The sequence below is a fragment of the Carlito syrichta genome, unplaced genomic scaffold (assembly GCF_000164805.1).
Source record: "Carlito syrichta isolate Samal-C Ts95f unplaced genomic scaffold, Tarsius_syrichta-2.0.1 Scaffold315175, whole genome shotgun sequence".
Lineage (NCBI taxonomy): Eukaryota > Metazoa > Chordata > Mammalia > Primates > Tarsiidae > Carlito > Carlito syrichta.
The window spans coordinates 128,238-154,568 of record NW_007259271.1 but is presented as its reverse complement, the minus strand read 5'-3'; the positions used below and the strand labels follow the sequence as shown (position 1 = coordinate 154,568).

The 26,331-nt window shown below is 39.1% G+C and overlaps 1 protein-coding gene across 2 annotated transcripts in view; it reads right to left on the bottom strand.

The window, feature by feature from the left end:
• FRMPD4 (FERM and PDZ domain containing 4) overlaps window positions 1-26,099 on the bottom strand; it is a 110,000-nt gene extending 83,901 nt beyond the window's left edge. The window contains exons 1-2 of one of the 2 annotated variants that reach the window (XM_008072441.1): window positions 25,938-26,099; window positions 21,673-21,775 (exon numbers count right to left, since the gene is read on the bottom strand). In XM_008072441.1, the coding sequence (XP_008070632.1) occupies window positions 21,673-21,775; window positions 25,938-26,094 (260 nt within the window). In that variant the 5' untranslated portion in view covers window positions 26,095-26,099. The remainder of the gene's footprint in view (window positions 1-21,672; window positions 21,776-25,937) is intronic. The other variant, XM_021706133.1, reaches the window with a different exon arrangement.
• Between the last annotated feature and the right edge of the window lie 232 nt (window positions 26,100-26,331).

The window sequence follows — 26,331 nt, the reverse complement described above, 5'->3', positions numbered from 1 at the left end:
CAGCAGGTCGAGGCTGTGGTGGCCGGGAGCGGCCAAGGCACTCCAGTCTGGGCGACAGAGTGAGACTCCAACTCAAAAAAAAAAGAATAATATCAATGGATTTAGATAATCCAATATACTTACATCTATGAGTTTATTATAATGTTACTTAAAAACAACATAATTTTTTTTTCCTTTAGAAATATGCCAATAAAACAGTTCATTTTGAAAACTGGTAAGCTGCCGCCACCATGTCTTTCGGGGCCTGCTAGAGTGCCCTGCAGCACCTGGTAGAGCAGCTTTAGCTGGAGGCAAGCGTGGAGAGGACCAAGGTCTCTGAGGTGGTAGCTAGGCTTCAACAGAACTGCAAGAAGAATGCCTGCAAGGATGCACTGCTGGTTGGGGATTCCAGCTGAAAGCAACCCTTCCTGAAGCCCAAATCCTGTGCTTTACTCTGAAGACTTGAAAGAAATTTGCTGAGGAGTGCCTTCAAGCACAAAGCAATGAACGACTACCTTCAAGTCTCAGGAAAACACTTTTCTCGAGCCAAATGACTTTTAGATATTTTAGACCTTTTCTGTGTCCTGGTCCTATAGCCACAATTCTACAGAAATTGACGAGTTTCTACTCAAATAAGGAAACTGGGTAAAGGTGTAGAGTTTAAAATAATAATGGGCTGTTTTTGTTTTTGGTGAAGTGCTTTATACTTAAAACAAACAAAAACCTTACCACCAAATATACCAAAATGCACATTTTCTTGTTTTCAAAGACAATAATAAAAAGATGAAAGAGTCAAATGACATAGTCACAAATCACAATAAATGGACTTAATTTGAATCTGGATTCAAATACTGTGTTACAAGAAATTATTTTATAAGACCATGGAAAAAATGATTTTTAAAAAAATTGTGGAGTACAATTCAGGGTTAGGTATACAAATATTCATTGTGCAGATACCCTTGTTGATGAGGTGTGCCCCCCAGGTAGATCTCGACTACTGTCAATTCCACCTCCCCACCCGCCCGCAGTTTCCCGCTACTGTCAATCCTTCTGTTATAGTATTACAGAAGTTGTTCAAGGTCCACTTATGAGTGAGAACATGTGATACTCAGATTTTTGTTTCTGTGAAAGATCACTCAGTATTATAGACTCTAATTCCATCCAGGTTGCTGCGAAGTTCATGATTTTGTTCTTCTTTATGGCTGTGTAATATTCCACTGTGTATATGAACCACATATTTTTTTTAATCCAGTCCTCTTTTGATGGGCAGCACGGTTGGTTCCACGTTCTTGCTTTTGTGAACAATGCTGTGATAAACATATGTGCCAAAATGCACATTTTCATATGTGAATTACTGATGTTTCTATACCTGGAATATCATATATGTTTTATTTATTGTATATTTACATTTTAAAAAGGAAAATAGTTTTATTTATGAAAAAAGTTGAATATTTTTAACTCGTTCCTGAAAAAGATTTTTATGCCACAACAAAAGTTGCTCCTTTCTCATGAATTTATAATTTCTAAATGAAAGCAAGAATGTAAAAATTGGAAGGGAAGAATAGGCTTTAATAATCAAATGAAGTCTTGATATTCTAAATAAGAAGATTGTTTTATTTTTAACACTAAACATGGAAGCTGTTTCTTAGCAAACTTATTTGGAAAGATTAATTTTTTTTTTTTTTTTTTTGAGTTGGAGTCTCACTCTGTCACCCAGACTGGAGTGCAGTGGCCGCTCCCGACCACTGCAACCTCGACCTGCTGAGCTCCGGCGATCTTTCCACCTCAGCCTTCCAAGTAGCTGAAACTACATATGCACGCTACCACACTCAGCTAATTTTTGATTTATTGTGGAGATGAGGGCTCGCCAAGTTGCCCAGGTGGGTCTCGAACCTGCGGGCTCAGGCAATTCACTCACCTCAGCCTCCCAAAGTGCTGGGATTACAGGCTGAGCCAGCGAGCCCAGCTAAGATTAATGTTATGTTCTGTATTAGATTGCCCATCCTGTATATGAATAAAGCAGATTTGATTTTTGTATCCTTAAGTTCCTCTACTTTGTAGTCGTGGTTGTACTAAAAAAAGGCATTATTAAATATATTTGAAAATGTTTAAAATGTGACCCACAGAACATTGTAAATGGTAAAAAACAAAGTAATGTGAAAATATTACAGCCTAAAATAATTCTTAATGTCACAAGTATTTTACTTTAATGGTGTTCCTTTGATTTAATTTGGGACCATTTTAGAAGAATACTTTATTTGTGTTTGTAATAATAATCTTTGAAGAACTTGGAAATAAAATTTCTGCTAACTTAAAAAAAAGAAAATTGGTAAATAAAGGGACAAGATCAAATATTTGTTTTGTTTTATCATATGAAGTGTTGCCCAAGGTAACTAAATAGTATTTCTTTATATAATTATTCAGCTAATTGAAGAAATGATGGAATGAGAGTATTACTGTTTTGTAGTCATTAATGAATTAATAGATCTTGGTGAATATTATCAATAGCTGCTTACATCACAAAGAGAGAGACAACCAGATGCCATACACCTCTGGAGGATGAAAGTTCACTCCTTCCCTCCATAAGGGAGTGAATAAAACTCTTATAGGAAACACAGGAGGACAAAAGATCATGTGAAGTGATGCCCAGAGATGCAATCAGCAAAATTCAGGCTCTGGGACTCTCTACAGGACAAAAAACTGTTTTAGAAAACTAAACATAAATTGTTTTCAAAGACAATAATAAAAAGATGTAAGAGTCAAATGACATAGTCACAAATCACAATAAATGGGACTTAATTTGGATCTGGATCAAATACTGTATAACAAGAAATTAATTTGTAAGACCATGGAAAAAATTTGAATACCGACTGGAAACAAGATTCAACAATTAAGTTTGTGAACTCATCCTAGAAAAAGTGCTACCTACCTCATTGCTGAATATCACTATGGGCATCTTCAAAGTATTCCCCTTGGGAAACTATGCACCAATGTCAATGCTTAGTCCACCCATCAAAGAAATTTTAGAACTCTTTTTCTGGAATGGCCATCAGAGCTGTTGTCATATTACCCTTAATGTCCTTAATGTCATCCAAATGCTGTCCTTTCAATATTTCCTTTATCTTTGGAATTAAAAAAAAGAGTCATTGGGGGCAAGATCAGGTATAGGGAGGGTGTTCCAATACAGTTATTTGTTTACTGGCTAAAAACTCCCTCACAGACAGTGCTGTGTGAGCTGGTGCATTGTTGTGATGCAAGAGCTCCTTTGGGAACATTTTTGCTCACACCTCTCTCATGTCAAGATTTTCAGTTAGGATTTTCCTGTGTCTCTATTGATGTTTATTTGATCTGGTATGCTACTCATAGTTAGTCAGCCGACAATCCTGACACACAATTTGATGAATTTTTGCAATATTTCCATCAGTTCGGCTTGTTACTGGCTCTCCTGACCTCTCTTCATCAGTGATGCTTTCTCTCCCCTCAGAAAAACATTCAGTCCATTTGGACACTGCTTTTTCCTTCGTGGCATTATCCTCATAAACGTAAACTAACATGTCCCTGATTTCACGTCCACTCTTGCCAAGTTTAACAAGAAATTTAATGTTTGTTCATTGTTCTAATTCAAACCCCAACATTCTCACAATAAGAGCCTTAATGGCCATTCCAGAAAAAGAGCTCTAAAATTGCTTTGCTGGGTGGACTAGGTGCTGGTGTTGGTGCATAGCTTCCTAATGGGAGAAATTTGAGGGGGACCATAGTGATATTCAGCAATGAGGTATGTAGTGCTTTTCTCTAGGATGAGTTTATGAATGTAACTGTCAGACTGTGTATTTGATAATATTAAGAAAATACTGTTAATTTGTAAGGTATGATAATGGCATTGTGGGGTTTTTTTTAATGCTTTTAAACTTTTTTTATTTTAAAGATGTCGTGTACAATTCAGGATTAGTTATCTAAGTTGTCATTGTACAGGTAAAATTTGGGCCTCCCTTTGGTCTCCACTTTGCCTGGTTTGAGATCAGGTACCCTTACTGATGAAGTGTGCCTCCCCCCAGCAGATTCCCACTATTGTCCATCCCTTTCTCATAGTATTATGATAATTGTTCAGGGTCCACTTATGAGTGAGAATGTGCAGTACTCATTTCTTTGTTTCTGTGAAAGATCACTATTATAGATTCTAAATCCATCCAATTTGCTGCAAAGTTCATAATTTTGTCCTTCTTTAGGATTTTATTTTTTATAAAGAATGCTTATCCTTTAGTGACATATACTGAATTAATATATATTACAGATGAAATAATGCTCTGTGTAGGGTTTGCTTTAATATCTTCTAAGGATGGGAAGTACCTTGGCACGTGGAGTGCGGTATATGGCCATGAGTTGATGATTTGCAGAAGTTGGGTGATCAGAACATGGGTTGACTATACTATTCTCTAACTTATGATCTTGTTCACAACTGTCCATAATAAAACGTTTTTAAAACAACCTGCAGCCATGAATGACCAGTTGTAGTGGCAGTTGTTTTCTCTGCTTGACCAGGATTCAGTTCATTCATTTAGTAATGGCTACCCAATTTCCTTTGCAGAACCAACCTCCCCTTTTCTCAGCTGCTGAAAATCCAGATGGTCTCATCCCATCCCCTTTTTCAGGGGCAGGCACATGAGCCAGACCTGGTGGACAGTCACCCTACTGTGCCAGTGAAAGCTCTGTTTGGGAAGTCTGGTTGGATTTATTGGGAAATTGTGGTCTTCTTGGATTGTTAAGCTATCATGCTCTCTTACAATTTTTACACTACTTGGACAGCTCTCCTGAGAAAGAAACCAACACAGGAAAGTGGGCTAAGCCAAGAGATGGAGAACGAAGGATTCCTGAATGCATCAGATCTCAGCACCCTGTTCCCCTTGTGCCTGAGCAGCTCCACCCCACACCTCTTGAGTTCTGCCAACCAGTAAAAAGCTTTTTTGCTTAAGCTATTTTGGATTGTCTTTCTTTCACTTCTGCCTGAAAGGCTCTTTCTAATCACAGCTATGCTACTTTTAAGACATACTGTATGTTTCAGAGCCCAAGGAGACGGACTTCATGGATAAAAAGAAACAAATTACAGGGGAAGGCTACTTTTAAGGGCCCCCCACATATTGTATTAGTTTGTCGAATAATGGAAAGTGGTAGCTCACTGTGCTTAAGAAACATAATACATGCAGGAAATTAAAGGGGCAAGAAACGTGGTCTTTTAAAACAAATTTTGCACTTTTAGAAGCTTCCTCCAATCTGGGTATTTTTTATTATAATCCCAAGAGAGGTTTCCTTTGTTACTGTATTTGGGTATTCAGTTCTGAAATTATCAAGCTCCACGTTACCCAGATACCCTGAAGTGCTCTACCAAAAAGAACATTCCAAATGGTATTTCTGTAGTTCAAAGTGAGCTGATACTGTTGATTGTGTTCAATGAAGAACAGTCTGTTCCATCTCTAATATCCTTGATTTAACATTAAGTATAAATGAAAATACCCTGGGGTAGAATTTCAGAGCGTGTGATGAATTCAGCTCTGACATGCTTCATGTAATAATCCAAGCATGCTCAGCCCACAAAGCAATCTCATTTATTAGACACAGAGATGTAGACTATTTTGTTCATAAAAATATAAGTAGAACAGCAGCAAGGAGCCAAAAGGGAAAGAAGGATGTTTAACAGTGATAAATTCTTACATGGGGGAAAAATAACAAATCTTTTGTTTTCTAGGTCCTTTATTGTTTGACATAGGATTGGTAATAAATTTCACTTCAGTTGTTTAAGTTTGAAATACTCAGAATTCAAAAAACAATAACAACTAAGATATTGATTAAAAAAGTGGCATCATATTTGGAATAAAAATATATTACTATTGCTTCTGTCTAATAACAAGATTTGCAATTTTTTGTACTTTTCTGTCTAACATATGTACCATATCTTTTAAGTTGTTATCAAATGGTTTATTAACTGCTTTTTAATGTCTATTATATAGCAATAAATAACTTGGTGTGCATAACAAAGACTGATTTAAACTACATAGAATATAAATAAGCAATGACGCTGAAGGAAAAACGAAGTCTTATTTGGAATAAGTCTGATTTGAGAGACAAGAGTTCCTATATTTGTATGTGGAATCCAAGTGCAATTCAGAGTGGAAAAGGGCACTAAAGAAAGTCCCTACTTTCCGCGCTTCTGTATTTTATCCAACATCAAAACAAAAAATCATGTAGTGTGTACAAGATGTTTACTCCATAACACTCGTTGTAAGAAATAACACATTTACTTATTTTTCTAAATAATGTGTCTCTTCTCAGAGCCCTTACCCAACAGGTTGGTAGGGAATGTACTCTTAGTTATATCTCAGATTTTCCCCATCATCTAAGTCATGCAAGGTTGCAGGGGATGTTACTCAGCTGTCAACACTCAGGAAGGGTCCTCTGGTGGTTAATTCACACCAGCCACTGAAGACTGGTCCACACTTGTCTAAGGGTTCTTGGAAGGGGGCTGCTGATCGTCAACTTGGACCTTTAACAGCATGCCTAGGGTTTTTCTTCCCCTGAGCTGCATCTGGGAAAATAGATGAGACTAGTTTCTTTCCTAATAACTTACCTTGCTATCCCTCTATTCATTTTCTCTCACCCAGAGTGGCAGCATGGTGTAAGAGAAAGTACATATACAGATGGACTTCGGGTTTACCTCCTGGCCTCATCAGGTATTGCTCAACTGACCTTGAACAACTTATAGAACTCACTAGTAGAGAGTCCTGTACACAGTCAGCACTTGTCTAATCCTGTTTCCTCAACCATAAATCAATCTAATTACCCCCACTCACAGAGGTGTGCAAAGATTTGGTGGATGTTGCCCAGAGGAGGGCTTAATAAATGGTAACTGCTTCCCTTTTCCTTTTATTTTTTTAAAGTTTGGTTCAAGTGCCTCTTTCAGCAGCTTCTGACTGCATGAAAAAACAAGCTAGCAGAAGAGCGGCAAGGGAGTACAGAATTCATTTTTTTGCATCTTACTTGTTCAAAGACTCTTTTTCTGCCAAGATCTATATGCCAAGACACTTTTACAGATCCCATTGATAACTAAATGTCACTGTCTTCTCATTTAGTTTATGAACATGGTGGTCTCTGTTACCACACCCTCTGGACTCCCAGCAGGGAGAAAGTGGATTGTGATCATTGCCACCTCCTTGATCCCTGCAGCATTGCTTGGGAACAGGGACAGGACTTGCCTCATTATCTTCTCCTCTCTTTTCAACAATCTCATGAATGCTCTGCCATCTTGGAACACTCTCACCACTGGGGAACCATTTATCTTATAGAGACTTGAAAATTGTATCCTTTTGAGAAAACATTGAGATGCATATATTACTGATCACAGTATGTTTAAGCTGGAAAGATTTCATAACAATCCTCTCCAGTGGTTCTCAGTGGGGTGGGGACATCCCCAAGGATTGGGAATCACCAACAGAATTTAGTGGATGGTGTCGCAGATGTTAAATGTCTTTCCATTGAAGGACAGACCTGTACAATTAAAAATGGTTTCTCATACACTGTCTATAGCCCCCTTTCTCAACCTTTTGGGAGATGAGAACTCTGAAGATGTCACATATTCAGACTGGAAGTTTCTGGTGTTGAACGCTAATTTTCTCTCTCCCAGCTGCAAATCTCTTTCAAGTTACCACATCTCTTCATCTTAAGGACAGAAAGGGGATGCAGGGAGATTACATCACTTGGATGCTGATTTGGTTAGAAGATAAAAAGGCTGCTTATCAGCAAGTTCACATGTAAATAATGTGCATGAGGCATAAACACAACCCTTAAAACCCCACACAAAAGGGCAATAAACACCGCGTTTTCCCAGAGGGAAGACAGGTTACTGATGTTTAATGTAAAATTTTACATTAAAGTTTAATGTAAAATTAGAGGTCAGTGGGCATAAATGTGACTATGGATATGCTGGATAAGCTGACACTGGATGAAAGAAGCACAGGGGCAGGCTAATCGCAGAATGGTCATTTGAACAACTTACTAAACACTTCATTTCATGAACGGAATCTAAGGTGACGTGAAGAGGTTGAGAACGAGGAAGTTAGTGAGAGTGAGGCACATGGAAGTAATATAGCAAATGGCACTGATAAGTGATAGGCTAAAATCAACACCTGCAAAAGCAAGGGACGAGCCATGAACCCACTCATTTCGATTCGATTACAAGAATAACAAATAAATTGTACCAGTCTTTTTAAAGGCAAGTAGTATTAAATTCACGTTCAGAGTTCTTGTGTTGAGCACTGCGGTAGGCACAAAGGCTAACATAATTAACAAAACAGGATTTGTGCAGAGACTGGCAACATGCTTGGCCAACCTGCTCCCTCCACTGTCTGGGCACACAGCTACTTCATGCTTAGCTTCCTGGGCAGGTAGATCCATCCAAGTGGCTGGTTTCTTGCCAATGGAAGAGGAGCAGAAGTGCTGTACACTCCTTCCACAAAACCCTTCCATGTGCCGTTCTATCCTCTTCCCCTTTTGCCAGTCTGACGGGGACAAACTAGAAGCTTTGTGTTAAAGATGGCAGAGCCACAAAATGGTTAGGAGTCTGGGTTTGATACCTGGATTACCCTGAAGGAAAAGTGCTCACCAATCAGGAGCATCCATTATGAAATTTGTGTAATTGACAAACTCCTGTTGTGATTGAAACTTTGTATAGGTTTGGGTCTGTCACAGCAGCTAGTGCTACCCTAATACTGGCTATTGTCATTAAGAAACACAGAATTGTGACAAAGAAAGACAAGTTTGCAAATAGTGATAATATTGTGTTGTATAGATTACAATAAAAGTGTGTGCACTTTTCAATGGGTAAATATATGGGTGCAATTAACTTAGGGGGTGAATTAGGGAAGATCACAGAAGGTATCACAAAAGTCTGTGATTGTTATCTATTTGTTTTTTTGCTTATTATTATTATTAACATATTTTTTATTTTAAAATTGTGGGGTACAGTTAAGGGTTAGGTATACAAATATGCATTGTGCAGGTACCCTTGCTTATTATTTTTTTCTACCTCTCCATTTTCCAAAAAGAATTTTATGTGGCCAGGGAGTTCATAATATTTGCTTTATCTTCATTGTTATTTCTAGTAAAAAGCCTCTGCTTCATTTCTCTTCAGTTCTCTCTCTCTCTCTCTCTCTCTCTCTCTCTCTCTCTCTCTCTCTCTCTCTCTGTTTTTATAGACAGGATCCCACAGTCTCCCAAAGTGCTGGGATTAAGGCATGCCACTGCACTCGACCAGGTTGAAATCTCTAAGTTTCATTGGTTCAGGTCAGAGGTCAGCAAACAAGGCCTGTGGGCTAAATCTGACCATCCTGCCCCCTAGTTTCTGTAAATAAAGTTTTATCGGAACATGTCAACAATCGTCTGTGACTGCTTTTGTATTACAACAGCAGAATTCAGTTGTTATCACAGAGCCCGTATGGTCTACAAAGTCTGAAATTTACTAACTGGTCCTTTACAGAGTAAAATTTGTTAATCCCTGATTTAGATCATTTCTAACCTAATCTTGACTCCAGCAGGGTACATGCCAATGGCCTCCTGAATCTCTTTACACTCCTTTCACCCATATGATGAAACATTGAAAGTGCTCTTGTTCCTGTCACTATGTTGTCACACAGCTATGCAACTCTGAGGAACCCAAAGTCAAGTTCACTGTCAAATTCTGGACTCCAGCGCCCCAGGTGTAAGCCTGGGTGCCTCTACAAACCCTAAGTCTCAGGGGTTTTTTTCCTTTTTCTTTTAAAATCTGTTCCCGGGCTGAAGTGCAATGGCAAAATCATGGCTCACTGCAGACTCCAACCTCTCAGAGCTTTTTAATCATTTTTCAAGTTATGTTCATCCTTAAAAGTTTAGATTTCTGCCGAGGCTTGTGTACCAATACCCTACCCTGCAATTTTAAGAGGAGAAACGCAGCATCTGACACAACGACCCCAATGATTACAATTCATGAAGTGCTCTTACATACTTTATCTCATTCAATCCCGAGACAAAGGCTTCAAGTGAGAATTCTTAGCTACATTTATAGACGAGGAGACTAAGATCCTGAGACATAAGCAATTTGCTCACGATTATTCAGCTATGGTGCTGCTGCTACTGATAACCTTGATGAGGACAATAACTTTGCTCTATCAAGAACTGATTATGGGCTCTAATTCTGCTAACAGTTTTGCTCACTGTGGTTTATCTAATTTTTATAGCAATTGTATAAGGTAGGTCTTTATGTTATAGGTGAGGAAACTGAGGATTAAATAAAGTTTCTTGCCCCAAATCATACAAAGCTCATACATTGCAGAGGTAGGATTTGAATTTAGATTTTTCTGATTTCTATCCCACACATCTTTTCATTGAATAGCAGGACAACTCTCCCATCCCCATACCCGTCACTCTGCTTGATCAAACTCTATTTCCTGCCCATTTGGTCAGCCAGATTATACAATGCTCATTGCCCTAGGAAGGAATTATTACAGAAGAAAGTAAAGAAATATCTAGGTTCTAGAAACTAAGGTTATTTAATAAATCAGAGTAAATCTTACTTCTCCCCAGAATGAGGACTAGTGTAAAGATGGGAGAAAAGGGGTGAATCACAGGGCAGGCAAAGGGCCCAAACTCATGGGTGCCTGTGAATTTAAGTGTGTATTTGCCTGTACATCCATCCCTAGTCAGAACCCTGGGAAAGTAACAAGATCCTGGAGGGAATTAGCCCCAGGGATTAATCTATATCCCATCATGGCTCCAGTGTGGCAAATGCACCCAATATGACAGGGAAGTGGTTAAAGGAGGGTTGACAGTGGTGAGCAAAATGTGACACAGTGGCTCCCTTCCTAGGCAAGTGATCAAAGGCAGACCAGATGGGCACAAAGATATCTCAGCAAATTCTGGTGAGATGAATGATATGATCAAGGAGTGGATACACTTTACTTCCCCAATGCCGCTTTCCATTAAACGAACACCTCTAAAGGTACACTCAGCACTGAGAAAAGTGCGATAAGTTGACCATACACTTGAATGAAGATTTAAAAGAAATATTAGATTATTATACATAGATAAGTAATGATACACTTCTTACACATCTGAGTGTGTGGCCAGACATTCTTGCCTACTATATCCACCTAGTATGTTACCCGTAAAAATAGGCTTGGCTATGAGCTCCTGAGCCCCTCCTGGTGAACATCTTTAGAGAATGAGTCTTATACTTTGGTTCTGGGCATGTTCTGACCACAGGGAAAATGTATAGCCTCACTGAGATTTTTTTTTTTTGGTCTTTTCAGCTACGTGTAAATCTGTAGTTTCAAAGAATGAACAGAACATGGTATTGGTTCAATAATTATCTCCTTCCATTTCTTTTTCTTAATACAAGTAAGACGTTAAGACATTCAGTAGTGTCAACCATATGAGATCATTGTTTAAAATTTATTCTGGTTCTTCAATCTTCAACATTAATTTTCCACATGAGTTGGATAAAAGTATCTACAGTAGTGAAGAGATTTAATGAATAAGTGAGAGGTGGTTATTAAAATCTAAGAACATTAAAATAATCTAGGTGAAACCATTTTTCTTATTAATTTTCATCACTATATGGTATTATAGCTTTTAAGAACTGTGCACCCAAATCCCTTTTTCTACCATATCCTTGTTGGAATGTTTTTCCATGCTTTCCATTTTCTATGATCACTGACCTCTTTCTCCTCAGACTCTATAATTTGCAATTGTCGGAAAACGTGTACACTGCAAGTGTGTATAAGGTGAGACCACAATTTGTAGTGTCAGCATGCCATGTGGCTGTTTCTTTTGTATTTCCACTGAAATTGCTTTCTGGTCTTACTATAATAAGGTCTTATTATATCATATATCACCATGCATATTTTATGTGCCAGATGCTCAGTAGATGTTCTTTGCTTTGTTATTTTACTAAATAGCATGGTGATACACCTAAGTCCAGCTAAAATTAGGCAGGAAAGTGACCTTCCTAATGTATTCTTCTGCAGACAGTGTCCCTGGAACATGATCTGATTTGACTTTCTATTATAATACTGATGAGGAGGGACTGATAAAAAGACAGATGTGCTGAGATCTAATTTTTAGATGGCTTCTTTCTAAAAGAGTCTATTTTGCCCTTAATAATCCTGCCAATCTCTCATCTCCTGCAACAAGCAGGTACTCCTGAGCACTTCCTATTAAAATCAAGGGAACTACTTGCAAACTTGGGATAGGAGACAGGCTATTTGTGTATAACCCAAAAGTGAAATGTGTCTATGTGTTATATGAGATAAAACCCATGTTCTAGAGCCCAACTGTAGCTCTATCATTTGCTGGTCCCACCAAATGAGGGAGAAAATGTGCCAAGTCAGGCTTGGCCCACTATGGACCACCAGATCCCAATAATTTGTACTGGCTTTCTTCCACTCCCATTGTACACCTTCCTGTTTGTCCTGACTGTAGGCAAGTGCTTCAATCTCTCCAAGCCTCAGTTTCCACTTTGCAATGTGCATACAATAAACAGTGCTTGCTCACAGGGCTGTTGGGAAGAATACACATGATGGGCAGGTTGAGTGGCCACTCAGGAGCAGATTGGGTTTCATGCCACCACTCACTTCACTAGCTGTGGGACCTTAGGTATGTACTTTCTGTGCCTCAGTTTCCTCTCCCGTAAATTAGAGGTAACTAGTGTACCCATTCACCATTGCGAATGAATTGATACACAAAAAGTACTCAGGACAGGGCATAGGAAGTACCATATAAATGTTAGCTAGTCTTAATATTAAGGAATAAAGTAGTTAGCAGAAAGTCTACCATATAGTAAGGACTTGTAATATATGTTTACTCTCATTATCATTATTAGTTGAGATGCCATCACTATTCTTCTTTCTTGTTGAGGTGTCAATAAAATTACCTTTAAAAGTTTTGTGTTCCAGGAAGACATGATTCTCTGTTTTAAGAATTCTTTTTTTTTTTTTTTAAAGAGATGGAATCTTGCTATGTTGCCCAGGCCTTGAGCTCCTAGGCTCAAGAGATCTTGCTGCCTCAGCCTCCAGAATAGCTGGGACTACAGATGCACACTACCATATCTTTGCTATTATGAATAGTCCTGCAATAAACATGAAAGTGCAGATATCTCTTTGATATATTGATTTCCTTTCTTTTGGATATATACCCAGTAGTGAGATTGCTGGATGATAAGGTAGTTGAATTTTTAGTTTTTGAGGAACCTCTATACTGTTTTGCATAGAGGCTGTACTAATTGAAATTCTTGTTAACAATGTACAAGGGTTCCCCTTTCTTCAAATTGTTGCCAGCATCTGTTACTCCCTGTCTTTTGGATAAAAGCCACTTTAACTATGGTAAGATAGCTCATTGTGGTTTTGATTTGCATTTCTCTGATGACTAGTGTGTTGAGTATTTTTCATATGCCTGTTGGCCATCTATATATCTTCTTTGGAGAAATATTTATTCAGATCTTTTGCCCACTTTTAAATTGGATTTTTAAAAACGAGTTGTTGGAGTTCCTAATATATTCTTCTTATTAATCCCTTGTCAGGAGGATAGTTTGCAAATATTTTCTCCCATCCAGTGGGTTGTTTCTTCACTTTGTTGATTGTTTCCTTTGCTGTGCAGAAGCTTTTTGCTTTATGTAATATAATTTATTAGTCATTATTTTAAAATATATGCTGTCTGGTCTTTTTTCTATTTCTTCTCCTTCTGCAACTCTTATTTTACAAAGATTTGGTTTCTTGATGGTGTCTCATAATTCCTCCAGGCTTTCTTCATTCTTTTTAATTCTTTTTTCGTTTTGCTCCTCTGATCAGATAATTTCAAATGTTCTGTCTTCCAGCTCACTGATTCTTTCTTCCACTTGATTGATTCTGCTGTTGAAACTTTCTATTAAAATTTTCATTTCAGTCATGTGTGTTTTTTTTAATCTCTATGTATTCTGTCTGCTTCTTTTGTGTTGTTTATACTTCTTTGTTGATCTTCTAGTTTTTTCATGTTTTTGGCCCAATTTCATTAAATTTTTAATCTGTATATCCTTGTAGTTTGCCATACTTCTTTATATGTATTATTCTGATTTTTTTGTCAGTCACTTCATTGATATTCATTTTTTTGTGGTCCATTATTGGAGCTTTCTTTGGAGATGTCATGATATCCTCATTCTTCATCATCTTTATGTCCTTATATTGTTGTCCACATATTTGAGGAGACATCACCCTCTTCTGGGCTTTACAGGTATTCTTTGGCAGGGCTAGGGCTTCACTATTTAGTGTAGCTCCTGATTCTGGAAGGGCCATCTGGTGACAACCCTGGAGGGGCAGAGCTTGTTGTCAGTTCTCTAGTTGGATGGCCTTTTGCCTTTGCTCTGATGTCAGATTGGGTGACTAGCTGGGCTACACTGACTGGTGAGACCACTGGCTTAGCTCTTCTGTCAGGGAGAGCTACCATATGGGTTCTCCATTGGCTTCTGGTCAGGCCAGTCAAAAGATGCATTTCCCGGTCAAGCAATCCACTGTTTTGGATCTGTGGTTAGGCAGGGCTGCAGGGGGGAGTCAGTGGACAGGGATGACCTGAGGCTATGCTCCTTAGAAATGTGCAATTAGGAACTGTCTTCCTGTCTGGGTAAAACCACAGAGTGAGCATTTGATTAAATTCAATGGCTGTTTGACCTCCACATTAAGCAGGACTAACCCATATGTTTCTTCAAAATGCACAGAAGCGGAAGTCTCCCTGCCTGGGTGGGATTATTGGGTGGACTCTTTGGTGGAGGGTAGTTTCTGGTTGCTTTTATGGGTCAAACCAGTGTAGCCCTTTCACTTCTCTGAGATTCACAAAGGTCTTCCTGCTTGGGCAGGGTTATTGGGTGGGCTTTTTGCCTGTATGGAGCTGTTTCTTGCCTCCCCAAGTCAAGCCAGTGTATCCCCTTCACTTCTCTGAGATCTGCAGAGTTGGGAGACTTTCTGCTCATATGGAATCATTTGGGTTGGTTCTGAGGTTGGGCGAGGAGACTAGCAGTCTAAGGACTCAAGTTAGATTGTGCTTCCCACTGTGCTTCTAAAGGCAATGCACTCAGATTTGTGGGTAATCTATGAGCTTTGCTGATATCTTTGACTGAGTGCCACAGCTGACAGGACCACAGAATTACCACCAAGATCCACACTGGTCACTATCTTTGTTTCTACCTGATCCCTAGTAGTCAAGCAACACCATTTTCTCTAGTTTTCCCTGTGAAGTGAGACTGGAGTGGGCTTCCTGAAAAGTGGCTTAGAATGCCAGGGAAGCTGAATGACTGCCTCCAGTTCTCTTTTTTCCCTGTAGAAACTGTGAACCCAGGGAAATTCTCTCCATCTGGCACTATACCAATTTGGCGTGGTGGTGGCATGATTATAGTAAGACCATTCCTCTCACCCTTCTCGTTGGGATTTCATTCAGTTCTGTGTACCACATGGGTATCTCAGGCTTGTTTCTAAATGTTGAGGTTTTCAAAAGGATGTTCTAGTTTGTGGATAGTTGCTAGTTGAACTTTCTGTGGTAGGGAGGAGAGAGTGGGGACCAAAATTACATACTTCACTATTTTGCTTATGTCACTCTTCTTGATACGTTTTGTGACCCAGCAAAGGGTCTATCCTGGAGTGTGTTCTGTATGCACTTGAGAAGAATGGTTATTCTGCTGCTGTTGGATAGAATGTTCTGTATATGTCTGTTAGGTCAATTTGGTCCATAGTGTTGTGCTCATATCCAATATTTCTTTATTGTTTTTCTATCTGGATGATCTGTCCATTGTTGAAAGTGGAATATTGAAGTCTCCTACTATTATTGTATTGGTATTTCTCCATTCTGTTCTGCTAATATTTGCTTTATATATTTAGGTGTGCTGATGTAGGGTGCACATTTATTTATAGTTGTTATATCCTTTTGATGAATTTACCCTTTTAACATTATATACTGACTTTCTTTGTCTTTATGACAGATTTTGTCTGAATGCCTATTTTGTCTAATGTAAGTATAGCAACCTCTGCTCTCTTTTGGTTTCCATTTGCATAGGATTTTTTTTCCCATTTCTTCACTTTCAGCTTAAGTGTGTCCTTACAGCTGAAGTGAGTTTCATAGCCAGAATGTTGCTAGGTCTTCTTCCCCCCCCAATCTATTCAGGTACAGGTGTTCTTAAGGGCTTTAGGATCTACAGGAGGACCAAGGTTGGCAGGCCTACCTTCGGGGGCACAGAGGATCCTGTCTCCCTTTGGGTCCCTAGGCAGGCAAGACAACTTCCTGACCATGGCAAAGAGGAGTTGGAGTCAGGTTATGGAGCCACTTCAGGTCCATGTTCAGACTGAAGTCGGTAGGCCTGCCCAAGAGTACACAGATGGACATGTGTCCCAGAGAGTCACTGGGTGGGCAGGACTGCTCTCAGACTATGGCTGAGAGAGGCTAGAGCTAAGTCATGAGGCTCTTTCCAAATCTATGAGACCAAGTTCAGTGGGCCTACCTCTAGGGTTATAAACCAGCCTGTCTCCCAGGAGATCCCTGGTCAGGCAGGACTTTCACAGACCATTGCTGAGAGAGGCTGAAACTTAGGTCACAGGCCAATTCAGAGTCCACAGCTGGGACCAAGGTTGGCAGGTTTGTTACCCAGGGCATATATAGGCATGACTCCTCCTGGATCCTTTGATGAATGGTGCTAGTGGTAGGACCAAGGTCAAAAACAGGACTATAGCCAAGTCCACAGGGGGATGTGGCTGTTTCTGGGCCAGTGAGTCTGCCACAGGCAATGAATTTTTCTATATCTGCAGATTGGAAAGTGGGTCTGGGTGGGTCTGCCTTCTCAAAACAACCCTCCTCTCTAGATGGTTTTGCAAACCTCCTATCTGGATTTCAAAGCTCCCACAAAGATACTTTTGTTTATAGATGGCTGCTAATTACAGTTGCTCTGGAGGGATACCAGCAGAGGACTCCTTATTTTGCAACCTTGCTAATGTCACTCTCCTATTATTTCTTAATACATTTACGTTCTTATTGGAAGAACCCTACAAGCTGAGTGGAAGAGCAAGTTTATGCATAGGGAGGGAGTTGTAAAAGATCTTTCCTTTGACTACTGTTGTCCAGGAAAGCCCTCTAATATTAGTATAGAAGTGGTGACATGTCTGATAAATGTGAGCAACTTTCTGTAGACAAATAGCTGCAGCTCTGCTCGTCAATTAGATAAACAGAAATAATCAACTTAGGTAGTGGGAGGAAGCAGATGGAGGGATAGTTAGCAGCCTTATTACAGAGGATGGGGGAAGGGGAGATTAGTTTCCAGTTCGATCTTTGTACATTCTTATTATGGGATGGGCGATTCTCCACTACCACTACTGTGATGGAAAAGAATAAGACCGAAGTATGCATGTGCTTGGTTCTTCAATGTTAGCTTCTAGTATTCAGGAAGGAGGAGGAAGGGAGATAGCATTTTCAGAATCTGCTGCTAGTAGTCTAAAACTGGGATTGGCTTCAGGGCGTCAGGAAACATTTTAATATTACATACAGAACTGTGTATGTGTTTGGAGTTTTCTGGTTGAAGGGAGAAGTCCGTGGCATTTACCAGATTCTCAAATGAGTCTCTAATCCAAAAAGCTAGTGCACCCAGTCTATCAGGAGCCAGTGGATTTATGTTGCTGCCTTGTAGGACCAAATTTTGAGTCTGTGGCGCAGGATAGCCACTCAGGCAATGAATTTTTCTATATCTGCAGATTGGAAAGTGAGTTCCTGTCAGGAAGGTCTGGAGTTCCCAGAGTCAAAGGAAAGATCTTTTACAACTCCCTCCCCATGCATAAACTTGCTCTTCCATTCAGCTTGTTGCTACTCTTCACCACTATCACCAACATCCCTTGACATTCCCACCTATCTTCACCAAGCATTCCTACTAAGCACTACCCCTAATAGACTTGTCCAGTCATAAATATAGTGCAAGTAATTAAAAGTCTTCTCCTTCAGGGCAAGGATTGTGCCTACACATCTATATATGCTAAGTGCCTTACATGATGTTTGTTCATCTTTAGTAATTGTTTGCTGAACGAAGGCAAATGAATTTAATTGGGTTGGCTAGCCTTGGAAGGTTGGGGCATAATTTATAATGTTTCTATGAGCAACAATACCCTTTACTTTTTAAAAATAAAATTTTGGAGATTGCTTTAAGTTAATTTGTCTAATTGTGAAAAGCCAGTGAACATTATCCTTAGATACTTTTTAAAAGAATGGGTAATTTGTAGGGGGCATGGATTCTTCAAAGATTTTACTCATGAACCACTATAAAGTATGAGTTCGAGTTAACAACTTAGAAAACTATGAAATGAACAGAACTTATCTAATTTCAGTGCAGCAATTATAGCTTTTTGAGAATACATGAAAAAAATGTGGTTACTATAGCAGTAAATTGGTCTCCAAGAAACTTTCATTTTCTCAAGGAAAAAAATTCTATTATAGAGTAACCAAATGATAAGAAAAATAATCCACAAAGAAACACAAATGTATCTAGAAACAAAAAATGATCCATGAACAAATGCTGCTTTTGGGAAAAAAGAACAAAACAAAACTAAACCACTAATGCAAGCAAATGGATGCCAATTTTTAAAGAGAGAGTTTTACTGTGTTATTAAAATGATGAGTGTTTTCTGAATTTCCTTAGTGGCTAAGAAAATGGGATTTTTTTTATTATACAGAAAGGGAATTTATCTTGTGTAAGATATAGACCTTAAAATATATATCGGCTGAGGAGCCCAGTAAAAAAGGGGATTATTTTACAAGAGCTAAATTTTTAGGTTAGTACACATTATGGCAGACAGATGACTAAACTTATGGAAAGGCATACTAATGCTTGATCATTTTCATTAGTGAAATATACATTATTTCCAAATTTTGGTTTAATGAGAGTGAAAAGGTTGTGAGCCAGACAGTTTCTGCTGCAACTACTCAACTTTGCTATGTTAGTAAGAAAGCAGACATGGATAATATGTAAATGAGTGGACATGACTATACCCCAATAAATATTTATGGATACCGAAATTTGAATTTCATATGATTTTCATGTGTCACAAAATATTATTTTTATTTTTTTTCAACTCTTAAAAATAGTAAAAAACATTTCTTAGCTGATGGGCTTTGCAAAAGCACATGGCAGGGTGGATTCACACTGTTGCTTGCCACCTTCTCTTTTAACTGGTTCATTTATTCCATTACATATAAAGTTCTATAGAGAGTGCTTTGCTTACAGAGATATCATTTTCTTCCACAATGCATTAAATCAGAAGGAAAAAAAATCTTTCTTAGAAACAATCTTTCGGAATGCCCCTGGAAAGATTGCTACAAAATGATCACACTTTTAGATAGCTTTTTCTCCGTCTCTGTCCTGCAGCCAGCAATTCAGTCACAGCAAACCCAAACACAGATATTTTATTTCTTCTATCATCCTTCAGGCACAGAAATCAATAGGACTGATCACAGAGGCGTGTGCCTAAGGGAAAATAAAATGTCCCTGTGACTTCTGGCATCTGGCCCAAACATAGCACTCGAGGATACAAGCAGGCTCAGAGCCTGCCTGGATGCGGTATGTCCCTGCTGACACACACATGCATCTCAAGAGAGAAGTGATCCAAGTGGTAACATTACAACTCCCTCCTAAAGGCTCTAAAATACAGTCTTCCCCTGTTTTTGCATTTCTGGTCCATAGAAAGATTAGAGACATTCCCGGATCTTATTCCTGATGCACAGTGAATAGAACACAAGTGTCAGTACCTGCTCCTGTGCAAGACCACTCTTTGGAGATTTTGATGCTCTACGGGTACAGATATGACTTTTCTAGCAAGCTGGGAAGGCACCATTATATTAGTCCCAGACTTAAAGTTGAGTGACCGTCTTTGTCTATTTGGGTGGAAATACTTTAGACTGGGTAATTTATAAATACGGTAACAAGAATTTATTTCTCACAGTTCTGGAGGCTGTGAAGTCCAACATCAATGTGTTGCTAGGTTCAGTCATGTGGTAAAGGCCCCATTCCTCATAGATAGCACTTTCTCACTGTGTATTCATAGCAGAAGAGGCAAGGCAGTCCCCTTTAACTTCTTTTATAAAGGGCATCAGTCTTCAGCCCTCATGACTTAATCAGGTCCCACCTCTTAATACTATCATATTGGGTATTAGGTTCCAACATATGAACTTTGAGGGGACACCAATATTCAGACCATAGCAGTGACTGAGGTAGTTTTTACCTGGGACATAGGCCTTTTAAGTGCTAAAAGAGGGGTGATTGGTCACCCTAAAAATGAGCTCCCTCTCTTTCTATTTCTGTCTTTTTTCTCCTTTCCCAGTTCTTCCAAGAATGTTTGACCATCCAGAACTTCATGAAACAAAAACTGAAGTAGGCTTAGGAAAGAAACTTTCTCTGGAAGACCTTAGAAATATTCCACTTAATGCCCTTCCCAATGTACAGATGTACTTTTATCAATGAGCATAAATGGTAGGAGATCCCCTTCTCTAAAGTGTTCTGATAGCCTCCACTTCAGCTTCAATTTTGGTTGAAAAGATCAGTTTGTAAAAGGCCAATGCCCTATCTTCTTATTCCTGAACATGCTGTAGCACGAGTGAAACCATTCATATGATAGACCCAGACTAATCTGAAAAACTTCTAAAGACCTCTTTTACCCTAAATTCATTGTAAAAGTATAACTCTGGTGTTCTTCCAAGGAAATTATGGACCAATATTTTTACTATCACACAAAATATGTTTTCAGGTTCCCCATTAAGAATATCACATAACAGGCTGGGCTCGGTGGCTCAGCCTGTAATCCCAGCACTTTGGGAGGCTGAGGTGATGGATTGCCTGAGCCTGCAGGTTCGCGACCTGCCTGAGCAACTTGGCAAGACCTCATCTCTACAATAAATCAAAAATGAGCCGGGTGTGGTAGCATGCGTCTGTAGTTCCAGCTACTTGGAAGGCTGAGGCGGAAGGATCGCTGGAGCCCAGCAGGTTGAGGCTGCGGTGGCTGGGAGCGGCCACTGCATTCCAGTCTGGGTGACAGAGTGAGACTCCAACTCAAAAAAAAAAAGAATATCACATAACAAACTACTTATGTCTACAACAAAAACTAAACCAATAACCCAAGTGTATTTTTTAAACTGTCCTAGTTTTTACCTAATTGTTCTTTTACCTTGATTGATAATCTCAAAATTCAGTAATGAATCACTTAGTCAAACATGAAAAATCAGTGAACTGTATGTTTGTATACCTATGAGATTATGTATATAAAATTACTCATCACTTATGATGAATTCAGGTATTGCATTTTCATCTCCCTGATTATGGAAAATCAATGTGTTAGTAATTCTGGAAGGGAAAAAATGCACCCTTGGTTATAAGACTCATAAAAATTTTAAGCTGAAGCATATGCACCTTCAGCTTTAACACAGAGTGGGCAATTAGGTGTTTTGTTTTGAATGGAGCATGTGTGTTTATATTAGAGGTCAGTATCAGCAGCATTTTCAATGATATGAATGTGTAGGCTTGTGTTTTTGCCTTAAATTGGCCTACAAGAAGCTCTTCCTCTGCAGATGAGGCCTCAGAGCAGTGCAGCAGCCATCAAGACAGGACAGAACAAAGGTGAATGAGTCACCCACCTGACCAGGTCGATGACCCGCTCCCTGGGTGCAGCGCTGACCGGTTCATCATTAATCATTACAATCTGATCTCCCGGGATCAGCTTGCCTTCTGAGGGGCCACCTGGAGACAAATGAGAATAGAGTGCAGGTGAGACCATTGGCAACCCATCTGAAGCCTCCTCTCCCAATCCTGATTCCGGTGAACAAATGGTGCTATCAGTTTAAAAAAAAAAAAAAGAAAAGAAAAAAAGTCCAACCACATCTGGATCTTCTATAGACAAGACCAAGGCCCAGGCCACACACTTGCCAGTTAAATCAGAATCTTTGGGGGTGGGACCCAGGCATCCACATTTTTCTAAACCTTCACAGTCAAGGTTAAGACTTGGTAGCCTAGCAGTGGTTCTCACACTGTATTGTGCATATGAATCACCTGAGGAACTTGTTACTATGCAGGAGTGCAGGATGAGATGACGTATTTATCACAACATCCCAGGGGCTACAGATGCTGCTGGCCAACAGAACATACTTTGTGTAGTAAGGCCACTAGAAGAAGCAATTCTCCCGACAGGTAGTCCATCAATTGTGTTGATGGCATACAGCCAAAGCTCCAACTTGGGTACAGTTGAACAAAGTTGCATGTAGTTACCCAATACAAGTAGGGAGACAGCATATTGTGGGAAATTGTAAGACATGTCAATAAGGGGGTATTAGAAAGGCTCTGTAAGACTTGGTCTTGTGGTAGGTGCTTTAGGGAAAGGTTCAAGGAAATAGGGGTTTTTGTGGATTTGATGCTGGCTGGAAATAGGGACAGCATCTAAGTAATTTTCTAAAAGGTGAGAGGAAGGAAGCAGAGCTAGATGTAATGGATAAAGAAGCAGCAGTCACTAGCATCAATTGGGAGGAGGCGTGTTTGGTCATATTTTGTGGTTTGAACTGTGCTTGGATGTTTGTTTGTGCTCACATCGTGATTGTAGAGGGATCTTATTTTTGTCTTAACCCATCACAATCACAGAGTAACCTTGTCTGTTGTCAATATTTGGGGAAATTGCTCACGTGTAACAGGACATCCAAACTGAGCTGTGAGGGCCCACCAGCTCCCAGATGTGAAAGCGGCTGCTTTTCTCTTACAGTTGTTTCCAAGGAAGGAGTAGGAAACTAACATTTGTTGAGCATTTATTATTCACCAGGCAATGGACTCGATGTTTTGCCTAGTAACCTCACTGAATACTATAATCCCTTCTATATGAGATCACTGAGGCTCACAGGTTCAAGAACCGGCTTGAAGGTAGGACTGAATCTCAGTATGGACTTCTGGACTCTTCCAAGTCTGCCAAGAGACTCTGCCAGGTCTCTCGATACATAAACCACATCTGTGTGAAGCACACATCTGTAATCAAATAAAAACTAAAACCAATGACCTGAATTATGCCCTAGATGTAGGCATTACCTCCAAAATATTTATACAATACTATAATTTTAACTATATTTCCAAAGGTCTGACACTGGGTGACAGACAAGTGCAGCTGAAATGCTATCTTTTCAATATTAGTGCTATTATTTTATTTAGTGATTGAAATGAACACTTCACACCCAGAGTATGGAGCTGAAAGTAATTCAGTTGTTCTCTACCCACTCAGACACTAGGTATATATGTCACTCAAGCTGTAGCATAAATATGTCTTCTTTCTGGGGAAACTTTAACATGTCTCCATATTAGTTATAGAAAATATTATTTAACAGTGTTTGCACACATAAAAAAATCAGAAATTCACTTGGGAAACTAATTATTTATTGAATTATGTGCAAGCAATCGCTCAAATTCAGTTGAAAAAATGGTTAGAAATCAAACACTGGTCAAATACAGAAATACTTTCAAAGTAAATCTTTGAATAATGGATATTAACTTTTCTACTACGAGCCTACTCTCAGGTTAACAGGACATATTTGTACATTTGACCTATGCTTTTTGATCAAATGGAAATATTCTTGTTTAATCAAGCAACTTGAATCAAGGATTTTGGAGGAAGCAAATCACGATCTCATTCAAAATATGAAACAGTGGTAGACTTCAGAGAATTGTCTCATGCCCTTTACTCTAAAGACTGAATTGTGTAGTATAAAAAAACCTGGTCACGCCACTGAACTCACTTGGGACTTCAGTAGAGTCATTTTTATGATAGACACAGTTTATTTGACAAGCATTTTCACTCATAAAAATAACTGGAAATAGTATTCTTTGACCCCTATTTTCACTTTTTTCTACTCTTCTCAAAATTGTCTAACAGTAGGTATTAGTGTCTTTGAAGCTAAGGAGAATTGAGGGCAAAGAAAGGAAGAGGTTGAAGGAACAGTGAGATGATACAGAAAAATGAAAAACAAGACTCTACTCTCCAGTCAGTTCCTGGAAGGACACATACTTTGGATAATCTTATAATCAGAGATGTTAAAATATCCTAACATTATAAAATAGCATGCCAAATATCATTCCATTTAGGAGAAAATATGTGTACACCCACATACATACAAACATATATTACACATTATAGGATGAAAGTTTCTATGCATATACAAACACACATACATTATATATGTGTGTTTGTATATACACAGAATTATGCCTACTACACATGTTCTCTCTATGTCTATGTCAGTAATGGTTGTCTCTTGGTAGTAGGAGTTCAGCTGGTTTTTGTTTTACCTTCTTTTTTATACTATTTACATTGCTTGTACTTTATTTAAAAATCATATATATTATTTTATTATTATAAAAAGCAACACATCTGTTTTGAGAATAAAATTCTCAATTGTGTCATGCTCAACAATCCTACACAGAGAACTAGATATTATTTGCATCTAATGAAATAAAAAACTCAGCAGAGTAAGAAGTTGTATGGTAGACATGGTGGAAGTGAAAAGGAGACTTATTTTTCTCATCACAAGTCTAAAGTGGTTAATTGTTTGTGGTTCTTGCCGTGGGACATATTATGCCAAAGTAATAAAAAATTAAATCAACTTTAAAAATGTATGCCAGTTCATTAGTTGACTTTTGTTTCCCTTAATTGATAGACTCAACTGGCCAAATATCTTAAGTTAATTAACAATAACAACAACAACAACAACAATAATAATAATAAACATCTGTGGAATGATCAGGATGTGCCTGGCACTCTTCTAACTTATTGCATCCTCTCCACAGCCCTATAAAGTAGATACTATTAGGATCCTGGTTATGCAGAGAGTGTAGAGGTTACATCAAACTGAAATGCAGGGATGTTAACATGGAAGTTAAAGTCAAACAAGGGCCAGAGGCAGGATTCAAACTCAGGCAGTCTGATATGAAAAGGCAATCACAGTCTACTGTATTCAACTGTGCTGACAGTGGAACATCTGTATACTTTAACACAAATGACTTAGAAAAAGTACATCAATTATCTGATAATATTGTAGAATTTAAGAGATTTGACCTGTACTATCTCAGTCAGTGCTTGCTGTATAACAAACCTCCCCTAAACTCACTAGGTGTCCAGTGATCATTTCTTCTCATGCTTTTGGGTCTTTAGGATGACTGCAGAATGGCTGATTTATGCCAGGCTCAGTTGGACAGTTAGTTCTGCATCAAACTGCAGATGAGGCTGTACTTAGTTCCTAGCTGAAGACTTGTTGCCACATGTGTTCATCCTAGGGCTCAGGCTGAAGGGGTAGCAGCCACACAGAAAAACTCTGTTCTTAGGCCATGGCAGAAGCCCAGGAAACAAGCTCAATTGCATAAGCACAATTCAAGCTTTTGCATGTACCATCTTGCTAGTATGCTATTGGCCAAAGTCAATCACCTGGTCCAGCTCAAAAGCAATGGGCTAGGGTTTCCCTCTATTCTGCCTCTAGTGGGAAGGAAGTGGAGTACATATTTGCAAAATAATCCAACTACCTCAATGACTAGATCCTATTGGAACTTCAACACCACTTCTTGCCTTTTTTCACTAAGAAATTTATCATGGGCTTACTGTAATAATACAGTACCTGCCTCTTATTCTTTGCATCCATTCATTTCCATGGTTACAGATGATGGCTAAGCATTTTTCTGAGTCAAGTGATATGATAAATTTGGCAGTTTAAAACCTAGTTTGAGGAGCCATTTCTGTCCCTCTAGCGGTCTGACTCTATCCAGGTGTGGGAAAAACTCACTTAGCCTTCACAGCCTGGTCACTTATAAAATTAACAGTAGTCATCCTGACAGCATGCAGTAGACAGTTCTGAGAGATCCAAAACTGGGTTTGGGTGTTTACCTGGTGTAACAGAGCGAACAACCACTGGCTTTTCACTCCCTGCCACAAAACCAAATCCCAGCACTGGGTCCCTTCTCATCTCCACCTTCCGAGGAGCTGGAGGGATGATCTGGCAGCTCTCCAACCGAGGGTCATCAAATGGGATCGCCTGTGTCATGTGACTGAAGAGAAAGCACATAAGAGAGAAACGAGGCATCAATGTATGTATTAGTCATTGGCTTGGCAATCACGTTCTCTCTAGTTTCAAAACTTAGGCCCTTAGAGTGAGAAAGAGTGGGGGAAACCCACAGTCATATTTTTTGTGGCCTCCTTGTTGTCCTGCTTCTATTTTAGGCCTTTGTACTGGCTGCTCTCCCAAGCTGGAATGCTTATCCTGCAGATATCTGTGTGGCCC